The sequence below is a fragment of the Lissotriton vulgaris genome, chromosome 7, assembly GCF_964263255.1.
Source record: "Lissotriton vulgaris chromosome 7, aLisVul1.2, whole genome shotgun sequence".
Lineage (NCBI taxonomy): Eukaryota > Metazoa > Chordata > Amphibia > Caudata > Salamandridae > Lissotriton > Lissotriton vulgaris.
In genome coordinates, this window is record NC_141695.1 from 1,741,215,661 (window position 1) to 1,741,229,028 (window position 13,368).

At 40.2% G+C, this 13,368-nt stretch overlaps 1 protein-coding gene across 1 annotated transcript; it reads left to right on the forward strand.

Annotated features, from left to right (window-relative positions):
* The first annotated feature begins 671 nt into the window (after positions 1-671).
* Positions 672-1,652, forward strand: LOC147706544 (uncharacterized). The gene has a single exon (XM_086929630.1). It carries the CDS (start codon positions 672-674, stop codon positions 1,650-1,652), a length of 981 nt encoding a protein of 326 aa, XP_086785756.1.
* Positions 1,653-13,368: the final 11,716 nt, after the last annotated feature.

Below are 13,368 nucleotides of genomic sequence, written 5' to 3' on the forward strand. Positions count from 1 at the left end.
GAAGAGAATAAAACAAAAAATGAAACTAGGAAGTACAAGGATCTGAGATGCTTCAGATGTGGGAGCAAAAAACACTTGGCAGATAATTGGGAATGTCCTGTAAGGAACAGTAAATGTACCCAATGTGGACTGATAGCTCATTCTCAAAAGGTGTGCTACAGGGAAGTTAAGGGGAAGATGAGTTATGGGGAAGAGAGCGAGGAGGAAAAATCTGAATCTTCGGATGAGTCTGAGTATAATCTATGTGTACTCATCATAACAGATGAAGATAACAATGACGAGGATGAAAAGATAGTAAGAAAACCTGTGTGTGTCATCTCCATAGGTGGGGTGGACATTGACATGGTCGCTGATTCTGGGTCAGATTTCACAATGGTCAGCAAGAAGGTGTGGAAGAGCAAATTGGCAAGAGAACTAGGAGAAGAGTTAATGGAAGCAAACGCAAACCAAGAACATACACCGGTGAAATCATTGACCTTGTTGGATGCAGAGTAATGGAATTGAGTTTCCAAGGAAGAAATACCTGGAGTACAGTGTACATTTCAAAAAAAGGCCTTTCAGTACTGGGATGGAAGGAGCAAAGTAAATTAGAAATTACCCTAAATCCCAACAATTCTCAACCAGTGTGTTGGGTGGAAAAGAATGAAAGGGAAAAGTATTATCATTCCAGGATGTTGAGCAAAAAGACTTCACAGGTTAAAGACGATGCATGGAAAAAAACAGCAAGTAGAGCTGCAAGAACAAGTGAAGCAGATATAGGAAATAACGAAGGAAAACACGGAAACAAAATATGCAAGATCAGGAAAGGTAAAGGTGTAAAAGTGGAAGAAAGTGTACTGGTTGAAAAGGGACCAAGCATACCAACACTATGCATGGGGGAAGAAGAGGTCGTGTATCAAGATGAACTAGAGTGCGACAAAAAGATGGATTATTATGACTGGCTGTATTTGGGGGAGTCAGAGAACGAGAATGAAGAGACACAAGAACACTTGCCATGCCAACCCCCTAAGGTTGATATCGGGATGGGCGTAACGCACAAAAAGTCCAGGAGAGGATACGTGTACAAAGATACAGAGGACTCGAGCAACTCTTCTTGCTCAATTCAATTGTCCATGCAGAGGAAAGGAAGTGTACATGAGGTAATTCGCACGAATGTGATGGAACTTATAGACAGCGACATCACCGGAGGTCCCAGTACTGAGCGCAGCAAGAGGACAGATGTAGACGTTGGTATAGCGACCCGTCCCAAGGAGTATCCTAAGGAAGAGGATTATTTGACGCGTATCACAGACCAGTGCGAAGAAGAATGTGCTGGCAAAAGAAGTCTCATGAACAACAACTTGATGGACTGCTATGAATGGGTGTGCAATGATGAGTCACAGAACGGAAGAGAAAAAGCACAAATACATCTACAGCGTCCACACCCAGAAGTGGATATGGGAACTAAACGAATTCAAGCAGAGTCAGTGGAGAAGCACGAGTATATGAAATCTGAGGACTCTGCTGACACCTTTGACGAAGTAGAATCGTCCACGTTGAAGGAAGGGCAGGACTTTGTAGTAGTCACCCCGGATGGTATGGACCCTATCCACAAGAACTGCACCAGTGATTCTTGGAACTGCGAACAACAAGAGATCCAATTAGAGACCTAACATGAATGACTACGACAAGGAAGATTCAGGTCGCACATTGTCATGACTAGTGGCCTGTCAAGTCCATGAAGAACAAGGACTCTTTGTGTTATTTTGGTTCATGTTTTTCTTTTTTCTATAGGAAGGAGATGTGCTACGTTGACAGTTTCCTTATCGCGCTTTGTCCCCCGCATGCCCCCGTCCCTGCCGCGCGACCTCCCCCATTTACATATGTTACGTCAGTGGCTCCGCCAGTGACAGTTCACACAGTTGACAGTTGACAGTTAGATGAGTTGTGGACCCATATGGTGAGCCTTTGACCGGAGCGCTGCTGTTCTTACAAGTGTGTCGCTTTGCTACGAATAAAGCTTTGTTTAAATCTACATGCTTGGTTCATCTTTACAGCACGGCAACTTCTGACAGGAGAAGACAAAGTGGCTTTTGTTTTTCAACTGCAACACTTCGTATCTTGACAGAGGGCAGCTGTCTGGATCTGTGCCTCTTGAAATACAGGTACAGTGTTGCACTAAAAAGTTATAATTATTGTGCCCAAGCTCAGCTTCATTTGAATGATTGGCAGAGCGTGGTCCTGTCTGGTATCTTTATGGACAGACAGCTTATTATGATATTCTGACAGTTATGGGACGCAAACTACAATTGGAGTGCCTTGGACATGCATGGAACAGAATAGACCTGTGAAATGTGGTCAATGGCCCTTTGTTTCCGCTCACGGAAATCTGCTGCTTAACGTACTCCTTGGACGCTCATGACGAGCTCAGCTCGTCATGAACAATGGGAAACAAGAAAAGTCAGCATCCTGGAGGATTACCTTTAGCATTCATGTGGTTAATGTACACCTGTCTGCCCTGAACGCCAGGTGTGTCACAATCCCACAATTAAAGGTAGTGCTTTTAGGTTATTAATAGCAGCTGCATTTTGGCCTCATTTGACTGAATTAAGTGTCTCCTACGTTTGAGCTGGCAAAGGGGACAAAACTGTTTTTTGTGTTCTTTGTCATGTGTTTACACTCGCACCTTTTAACCAACGTGACCAACAACACCATGGTAAGCAGCATTCCACTTTCATTTCAGCGCTAAACAACTTTAATTTCAACGCTATTACATATTGTCAAGCCACATGTTTTAAGCTCTACCCATGAATACTTTTCAGTGCAACACTGAAGTAAGCATATATGACTGTACATATCCAGTAATGGTGGTTATGATCATATGATGCAATCCTAATTCAATGCATGTTGCATGATATGAGGTGAAAACACATACCTAATAAGATGTGACCCTTTCTGTACATGTTTTACTGTCGAATATAGCGTTCGCTCACACATCAAACCTCGCCAGATATTATGCATTTAAGTCATAGGAAAAGATATTCGACATTCTGAAGTGGTTGGAATTGATATTCAGTTCTGACTTGTGGATAAATACTGTCACTAAGATATATTTGATAACTTTTTGTGCGCGTCTGTGAGGCTGCTATTAATGTCAAACATTAAAAGTGACAGCAAACTCTCTACGCCACTTCTATTTGCTGACATTCTTAAGCAAACAAGCAAGATGCCCGGCAAAGGATCTGCTCCTGCATCGAAAGAACCACCTCAACATGCTAACATTTCTTCACAAGATGATACACTGAATCACATATTACTGGAAATTTCCGCAGTCAGTTAACGTCTAGAAGGTATGGACGCTAACATTTCCTCCCTAACAGCTGAAACCAAAGCCATTGGTGTAGAATTGGCTGATTTTTGCACAAAACCCGATGCTCTAGATTCGAGGCTGACAATTGTTGAAAATCGTCTTGACGCAGTGCAAAATAAAGACCAAGAATTGCTCTTTCTTGGCAGTAAGAAAGTTGACTTGGAGGACCGTAGTAGGAGAGACAATATTCGCTTTTTCGGCTTTCCGGAAAATATTCAAAATCAAGATGGGCACAGCACGACCACTTATCGCTTGTTTTCTAAGGCATGAGCAAACCAGACTTCTACTAACCACAGGACATTTGCATGCCTTATTTTCATATAAGGGTCTCCTCATCCACATGCCTGCCTGCACTATTTATCTTTATGATTGTAAGTGTTATTTATTGGTGCATATTATTTATCATGTATGCATTTTCTCTTTTTCATTTTCATATATTCCGTATATTTATTCATATCCTTCAAATTGTAAGTTATTATTAACTTTTTTGTTCTTATGATGATATTTTATCAAAATGTCAATAAAAAATTATAACACAAAAGAAAAAGTATTAACACTGGGCCTGATTCACAAATGCAACATACACTTTTGAGTAAGTTTACTACTTTTGAGTGCTCACAAGTTCGAAGTGTAAATTCACTCCAAACAAGTAACTTGCAATTCTCCACCAAATGGAAGGGCCTGCGGGCTGTTCATAAACTGCAGAGGCTATTTCGTCATTATTCCTGCTCTGAACACCACGTTTAAACACCAGCTTGCTGTCTTTCTGTACCACCTAGTGGTCACTATAAAAACTGCAGCAGAAATGTGGACTGTACAACATAGATCTTTACACTAAACGATTAACAAGTATTGGTAAAGTCAATCCGCATTGGTTGCATGTAAAGGTAATTCAGACCGATTGACATTGTCATTCTTACAGTGTCACACTCTGTGATCAACTGTGAATAAATAATGGCGTTAAGCACTGTGACAGGCCATGAAGTGCTGAATATTCCAAATATTCCCTCGTCCCTCCCCCACCATCGCCTCAGAAAAGGTTATGTCTGCTCCCTCGGTGCAGTGCAGCATGGGGCAGGGATTAAACATTTTCAATCCCAGACCTGTAGCGATGTGAGATGTATCACTTCTTGCCGGTGAAAGTGTTTGTAGAGCGGAGCGGGACACAGGGAACATGAAAGGTGAGTTAGGATCCCAGAATTTCGACTGTGCTTTAGATATGAAGTTGCACGTTACTTGTCTTAAATTTCCACTGGCCCATATGACCCCTGGCCTGTGAGATAAAGTGCATGGAACTTCTGGCCACAAGTTCATAAGTGCCGTGTGGAACCAAAGTAGATGTAGTGTGCGTCAGACACAGCCCCACTCTTTAGCAGATGGACCACGATGAACTGTCTGGAGAGACACTACTTCAGTGACTAGCCACAGGCGAACCTAGAGACAGGGCCTATTAACCTCTCATCTTCTTTGCACTCACCTGGCACACACGCTCAGGGGGACCTTTTCATCCACGTGTGAAAGGACTGTAGGGAGGTTGACCTTCATTTCAAATTTTGGAAGCACTAGGGGAAGAAAAGTTACAGATCTGATATGAGAAAGGACTCCAGTGGGAGCACATTAATCCTAAATCTATTACTGATGTTAATTTGTCTGCATCACGTTTTTTCCAAGATGTTTAAGACAAAAGTAATTGACGAGTGAGGGAATCTATATAATTTATTAAGTTACTGATAGATTCATCAAAGACCCGTTTTGCGAGTCTGTAATAGCGATTCATAAGGAATCGCTATTACAGACTTGCAAAACGGGATTCATGTAGGAATCGCAAAATAAATTGCGATTCCTACACAATCCTTATTTGGGCGATTAGCTAAAGGCCCATAGGAATGAATGGGGAGTATTCCTTATTTGCGATTAGCAATTAGCTAATCGCAAATAAGATAGCGATTTCAAGGGTGCCAGGGGTGTCCAAAGGACACCCTGTAGCACCCCTGAAATGCAAATTTAAACAGGTGCTGCGCACACACATGTCCAAAGGACATGTGTGTGTGTAACATGCAACAGAAAAAAATGCACTAAAGTGCTTTTTACTATTTTTTCACTATTTACCACAAAGTCAGACTTCGTGGTAAATAGCGACCAAATATTGCGAATTCGCAATTTCCAATTGGTTAATGAATTGCATTTAAGGAATCTCTAATAGAGATTCCTTAAATCCAATTCCTTGCAAATATGCGATTTCGCAAATAGCGATTTTTGCATTTGGGATGATGAATCCCAAATGCAAAAATTGCACTTGCAAAGGGCCAGATTCTCAGAATCTGGCCCTTTGCGAGCGCAATTTAGCTTCATGAATCGGGCTGTTAGTGTTTGCAGACAGCGCATACAAGCTTCAAGAGAACCAAACACTTTAAATAAGAGATAATGTACAGACCAGGAACACACAAGCATTAATATGGTGCTCACTATTACCTGAAGATTAAAATCTAATATTGTGTTTAATAATTATATCCAAATAATCTTTACAACTCCAAGAATGCAGTGGTCATGCTAAAAAGACTGCTGGCAAACAGAAGGAGTCCATATCAATGGGATAATTGACGTTTTCAATCCAGGCAATAAACAGGGCGTGGAGCCTGAATATCGACTGCAGAATCTCGAAGGAGAAAATATCGAAAAGTAAGCCTGTATCGATTTTCTGTACCTAACTCCATATCCATCCATCTATTCACCTTGACAATATATTTGCATACATATCTTCAAGGTACACAGATGTGGAGTCGGAAGAGTAAATCGTACTTCCCTGTATGAACGCACCTTTCGATAAAGTGCCCCTCGAAATTTTGTCCACGATATTAGTGTCCCATTAAATTCTTATTCATTATATATTTCAGAGTTCAATCGATAAACAGTTCCACTAAGCCTTTCATATCTGCTGAAGATCACACCTGAGAGAGAAGGTGGGAGGTGTTGCGCGAGGAGAGGTTCAGTCCACTTTTGAAAGCAGATACATAAAATAAAGAGCAGAAGGGACAGAGTTCCTAAGCTTGGGGAGGGAAGAGGGGGGTTGCACCCCAAGAGTGATTACTGGAATGTAAAAAATCACATATGCGACCAACTGCACAGTTGTGGTCAAATGGAGACTGTAAGAGTGTCAGACTTGACCTACTGTTAGCAATTAAAAGGCAGGATTGGGGGAAACTAAAGCCCTGGGGTTTATATAGAAACACACCATCAGGCTAGTAGAAAGGCTTGGGAAGCTGACCACTGGGAGAGTATGCTAACTGCATAGTTCCTGGAATTTGGTCTCAGTAGGTTGCAAAGGATGGGGGGCTGGCCCAACTCAGTCGAACATCTCTGCAGCTCACTGGGCATCTCACGTGTCATCACTGCATTCACTCGAGGATGATGACAACATTCTGCAATTGGTGATGTTGAAAATCTTTTAAAGGAAGAGGGTGATCATTTTTAATTACTGACCATCAAACCCTTCTTCGTTGAGGACGTCAACATAGCACTTAGCAACATAAAGAGTAATAAAGCTCCTGGACTAGATAAAATCCCTGTGGCCCTCTTTGAGCACAATTCAGATGTATGGAGGCCATATTTTATGGTATTGTTTCAGAACATCTAAATTGGGGCACCTATACCCCCTGCATGGGCAGGGGCAGAAGCTAACTCTTAATTTTAGGAGTGCACAAGATACATTCTATGCTAATACACATGCGTGCACTCTGTGACAACCGGTTTATTTGTATATACTCTTATTCTCAAAAGAAATCATGCGGATGTTAGACAGAGTTGTCTGTCATCAATGACATTAGGTTTCTTTTTAGATATGTGTTCAACATTTTATCAGCAACCCTCCTGCTCCCGGGCGGTGTGTAGTCGTCTTATTTAGGTATCACATCATTTTATATATATAGTGTTTTTCTTTTCTAGACCATACCGCTATTTTAAATTTCTCAAATTTATAGCGAGTATCTTTTCTCCATAGACTGGCGAACTACTTTTAACCAACACGAATATTATGAGAATCATTCCATCCTGATGCGCCCTTTATTCTTTGGCCAATTACATATGTTTCCAAGAAGACAGTTATGAGATACATCGTATCTATGAGGTACATATATTCGAACATAACTAGTGGGCATGGTACGTTTTTGGACATCCACTAATATACCTCATGTTATATCTACATTGTGTTCTTATTATCTGCACTAGGAATCATCATCCTATGTATCTTCTGTCAAGTTTGCCTTAGCAGTTTAGTATTGTATATTGGTAAGTACCTTCAGAAGCATGTTCAGTGGTTAGTAACTCTCAGAGATACTATATTTCACCTCTGCGGTTCATGGGGTAATTTCTCCTTTTTTCTTTAATTATTTTTTTCTTTAATCTATTCTCTCCTTATTTTTTTATCTCTGGTGGTTAATTGCATTCACGTCACTCTCTTCCCCTCCCCCTTTCTTTATCCATCAACTAGATCCTTTTATCTAGCCTCAAATGATTATTACTTGAATAATGGTATTTCTTTACCGTTATATATTATTAGTTTAAGCTGCTTTCAATTCGCTATCCAGATGCTAGGTTATGTTCACCATGTCCGTCCCCCTCCTCCTCTTTTCTATTTTCAAACAGGTTAATGAATTTATGAGAACTGGCTGTTTTTATACACCTCTTCCCAAGTCTGGTTTTTGTATTTAAGTATATCATTAAGGTTTTCGTGATTTTGGCCATCTTCCTAGAGTGCACAAGATATTTGTATGTTTCCATCCAACTATGATTGACCTTATGTGCCATATATATTTTGTCTAAACAATATGATAAAATATGCACTTACATGTAGTGTTTGTGCTCTAGTGCGGTTATGTCAATAAAGAATTGCTGCACAATTGAGTAAATGATGACTTCTGGTATAGACTTATGAAGTGAGGCCGTCTATTCATTCTGTAAATTACGGTATATTGTTATTCCATTTGATTAAATACTGTCTATGTACATATTAGTTAACTATATATACAAGAGATATGTGTTTGTGTGAATACAATGCAAAAGATTATGTAAATATGTATTTGTGCTGTCAGAACGTCCAAGAATAAGGCTAAAATGCTATGACGTAAAAAATGTCTTTTGAACATAAAGTGCTGTCCCACAATGCCCACTGTATATAAATTGTGTTTTGACTTTCACTTATGTTTTTAAATTGTAGTGCAATAGACGGTCACCTGAGGAAGGCTGCCTAGCCGAAACGCGCGTAGTGTTTATCTACTGCATTGCCTCCATCATCTGTCATGTCTAACGCTATATGTCTGTCTGTAATATGTTTTTTAATGAATTTCTGTAAATGTTGCCAAAAATACAATGAACTATTGATCAATTGAGATATATTTAATAATTTTAAAAAAGGGAAAAAAATATATACTTTTTGAATATTAAAATGAAAAAATCTATCCAAACAGTTGGTGACTAGTTCTTGTTTTGTGGGTTGTAAATTGTATCTTTAATTATGTTTTGTAATTTTCTATTTGAGTGTGTTCACTTGGCTATAGACCTTTTCCAAACGTATTGCTTTTCCCTATGTATAGCAAGTGCATTATTATATAGGGGTCCTCTACTTCCAAAACAGCAGAAGCTATCCCTATACATAAAAAGCAATCCCTAGTGGATCCACGTAATTATAGACCAATCAGCCTTATTGATTGCTCTCAGACGTTATTTTGTGCTATACTTTTAGATCGGCTCCATACCTGGAATGGTGGAACACAAGATTCTAACCCATCTTCAAGCAGGTTTTAGAAAGGGCATTAGTACAATTGATCAAGTTTATTTATTTTTGTTAATTTATTGGAAAACAGTGATTCTGGCTGGCAGCAGTTTGTATATCATTCTCGTCGATCTATGTTCGGTCTTCAACATGGTACCCTGACTCAATCTTTGGCAGGTTTTGCCTGCTAAGCGCCTCCCCCCAATCTTTTGTCTATTTTAATCAGACTCCACATACATCATTTTGCACAAGTGTGGTGTGGATTGACAGGTGGTTTAATGGATCTTTTTTTGTGGATCACAAGGTAGGCAGGGTTGTGTGTTTGCTCCTACCTTCTTTTTGTTGTATGTGAATTACCTGATTTCTTTCCTCGATGACTGTGATGGGGATGCTCCTAAATTGGCTAGCATTAATTCCCTGGCATTAATGTTTGCGGATGATTCCATTTTAGTCTCCAACTGGCACATGCTTCAACGTAGGCTTTTGCAATTTCTAAATAGCGATTTTTAAGGAATCGCTATTTAGGAATCGCAAAAGCCTATGCATGTAGGAATCGCTACAAAAATAGCGATTCCTAAACATTCCTTAATTGCTACTCGCAAATTGCTAGTCGCAATTAAGGAATGCTGTCCCATTCATTCGTATGGGCCTCCAGGCCCATAGGAATGAATTGGAGATTGCATGAGCAATTTGCGAGTACCAGTAGGTACTCGCAAATTGCTCATGCAATTTCAAGGGTGTCAAAATGACACCCTATTGCTCCCCTGAAATTGATCTCTGCACATATGTTGCACACACACATGCCCTAAGGGCATGTATGTGCGCAACATGAGATTTTGAAAAATGCACAAAAGTGCATTTTTCAAAGTTTTTGCAAATTACCATGAAGTTCAACTTCCTGGTAATTTGCTACTCCTATTAGCGAAATTGCTAATTTTTTAACTTTCATGCATTGCATTTAAGGAATTGCATTGCATTTAAGGAATCTCAATTTGGGATTCCTTAAATGCTTGGACGCCCATTGGGCAGCAATCGCGCTATACAAATCGATATTCAATTCAATTCAATCGCAATTTAAGGAATCGCAATTTAGAGATTCCTTAAATTGCGATTTTTGCATTTGGGATGATGCATCCGAAATGCAAAAATACCGGTGGCAAAGGGGCGGATTCTGAGAATCTGCCCGTTTGCAACCAGTATTTGGTTTGATGCATGGGGCCCCAAATCCCCAATGGGTTTAAAGAATATTTTACGTCGCTTTGAAAAATGTTGCAACCAGAGGGGCCTTGGAATAAATGTTGGGAAAACAAAATATATGATTCTAAATCCATGTCACTCTACCTCAGCCAATCCTAAACTCTTATGGGTTCCCCTAGATCGGGTTAAGGTTTTTCAATATCAGGGGCTGACTCTTACAGAGGACATGAATTGGTATTACCACAGTGATAAAAGGAGATTTAAACGTATGCGACACAATGGGGCACTACTTAGAGCACATCGAAGTTTGCAATATCATCCAATTTTGCCAGTTATACAAATCTATAAGGTGCAGGCTTTGCGAGCCGCTTTGTATGGTTCTGAAATTCGGGGACGCAAAAACAACTTTAGTTTACAAGTATCAGAGATTAGGTTCCTAAAACAATTATTAGGTCTCCCAAGTAGTACTCTGCAACTTCCTTTGAGATTTGATTTGGGATTGTGCTCTATTAAAGAGGAAGGGGGATTAAGGCCCATACTTACCTGGCTGTGGATTTGGGCCAAACCAGCACTTTCATCTTACCAGGCTGGGCTCAAACAAGTGATAAGTACATTGGGTTCACTAAACATTCCATTTATTTAGACATGTGAAAGGCACTCTTGCTAAGATTGGGTGTAATGATCTGTGGGAAGCACCTGAGAACACATCAGCCATTAGCAAATGACAGATTAAAGAAAGTTATTGTTGATATAAATTGGGTCAGATATTGTCCGACTTATTTAGGCATCATGACAGAAAGTTTTTTTACAAAACTAAAGTAATTTATAACTTTGAAGGCTTTTTAGACGAAATCAAGCCTCCATTGGCATGCAAACTTAATTTGTTTTTCTGGTATGGAACATTACCAATTGCTTCTTACACTTGTCAATGGGCCTGCGATTCTGGTCCAACAGGTTTTACTTGTCCCACTTGTGGAGCAGAGAGGGAAATGATAGAGCATATGTTTTTATTCTGCTCTACTTATCTTTCAAATAGGAAAAATTGTCTCATTCCAATTTGCTGAGGTTTGGGCACCAGAATACACAAAAATGCTCTTCGAATACTAAAGTCTGATGTAAGTCGATATATTCTTTTTGTTGTATCTCGTTTCTTATTGGCTATGTGGATAATTAGGCAAGTAGCTTGTAATCAATAGGATAGTCTTGGTTCTTTTAGTCTTATGAATACGTTTTAAAATTAATATGTGCTAGACTGCAATATTTTTGTGTTGTTGGAATCATAAGTGAATTTTTATAAACATTTTAAAAAGTATTTTCCTATTGGCCTGACCTTGCGACGTATTAAAGCATCTCTTATTTAAATTTTTATAGATTTGCATTAGTGTGTTTAAAGATGAAACTGAATTTTATCGCTAATCATGATTTATTCGGATTTTATTTGTACTTTAGTGGCATTTTATGCTAAATAAAGTTATTATTGGATTACTATAAGGCACATGTTTTGTTTAAAATGGGATTTTAAGACAAAGAGTGTCAGAGATGGGAAGTTTGCGAGATCAAAGAGAGGCCTCCAACCTTTCAGCCAGCTAGTGGGATCTGTCATCGAGTAAACGCTTATGTACTATACAAGAAAGTGGGTAAGTGAATCTTCTGTCAATAGGGAGCCAGCTCAGGTCATTCAGTATAGGAGTCACGTGACCACGTTGCCTAGACCCCAGAACCAGGCATGCTGTTGGATGGAAGAAAGCTTTAAATGGAAAACTGAGAATTTTTCAGATACACCAAAGAACACCTTTTCCATAGTTAAGTCTGGATAATTCCAAAGCTAGTGCTGCCTCTTTGAGACCCTGTTCTGGTAGAAATGTTTAATGCTCGGGTTTAGACTTACTTGATAACTAGCACTCTTGGCTATGTTGTGTGCAATGTTGGTCAATTACCCTACCCAGATCAGTTACACAAAGGAGGCCAATAAATATGAATTCTGTTGACTTATACGAGTTTAACCCCTTGGACTCTCATGACAAGCTCAGCTTGTCATGAGCCACGGTGCTCGTGTGCTCATAAGGAGCTGAGCTCGTCTTGACCGTTGGAACGCTCGCACGCTGGGCTAATTCCCCTGCTGTGCGAGCGTTCCACACAAACAGGTGTGGTCATGACGAGCTCAGCACAGTGGGGGAATCCACCCCGCATGGAAGGGGTTAAGGCTCCATGTCAAGATGCGCTTTGTAGGCTACAAGGGAAGATGAATAGAGATTTTCTTTGGCAATTCTGATTGTTGACCCCACCAGCACAGATGCCAAAAAGGATCATCAAACCACTCAAGGGGTCTCCAGGGCGTAAGCAGGACGCTCCTCTAAAGCGTGACCATTCCCTTTCAGGTCATGAAACACCAGCCCCTTTGAGTTGCCTTGTAATACTTATGCAAATGTAGCTTTCACACTGAATTTTTTCCTAAGGCAAAGATTACTTTGGTTACGTAATTCTTTCGCACCATTTTTCAAATTTTCAATTGCTTGTTTCCAGCCATGGCCCGTACAGGTGAGAGCATGGGGCCAGGTGGGGGGGAATCTCAATGGACGATGATGAGGGAAAATTAAATAAATAATTCCTTTTCCCTCATCATTGTCCGTCGAAAAATCTCCACCCTGCTCAGCCCCACCGCCCAACCGCTCTTACCTTCACGGGTCACGGCTTCTTCTTTCTTTCTGTTGCCTTCAGCTTTCAAGTATCCCCGTTTGATGACCTTAATGACCTTAGCATCTACTTTACTTGAAGTTCTTTAGCAACATCCTTTCACTCCTCAGCTGTTCTGCCTTGCTTATTTCTCCTTTCAATGCTACTGTATATTTGTTCCTCCTGACCAAGAGACAGTGGTTCATCTGTATTTACACTTAGCCGCATTGTTTGACCATGTGCTCTTCAACATCTTTTTATAAACCCTTCCTAAACTTTAGAGCAAATCAGGGGTCAGTGGCTATTCACTCAGAGGGGATAAATGCAGGTGATAAGTGAGGTGGGCGGACCACTGTCTGACCCAAGTACAAGGAGTGTAGGC

Coding starts and splice junctions, on each gene's coding strand:
- LOC147706544 (XM_086929630.1), top strand. CDS start 672: ATGTTGAGCAAAAAGACTTCACAGGTTAAAGACGATGCATGGAAAAAA.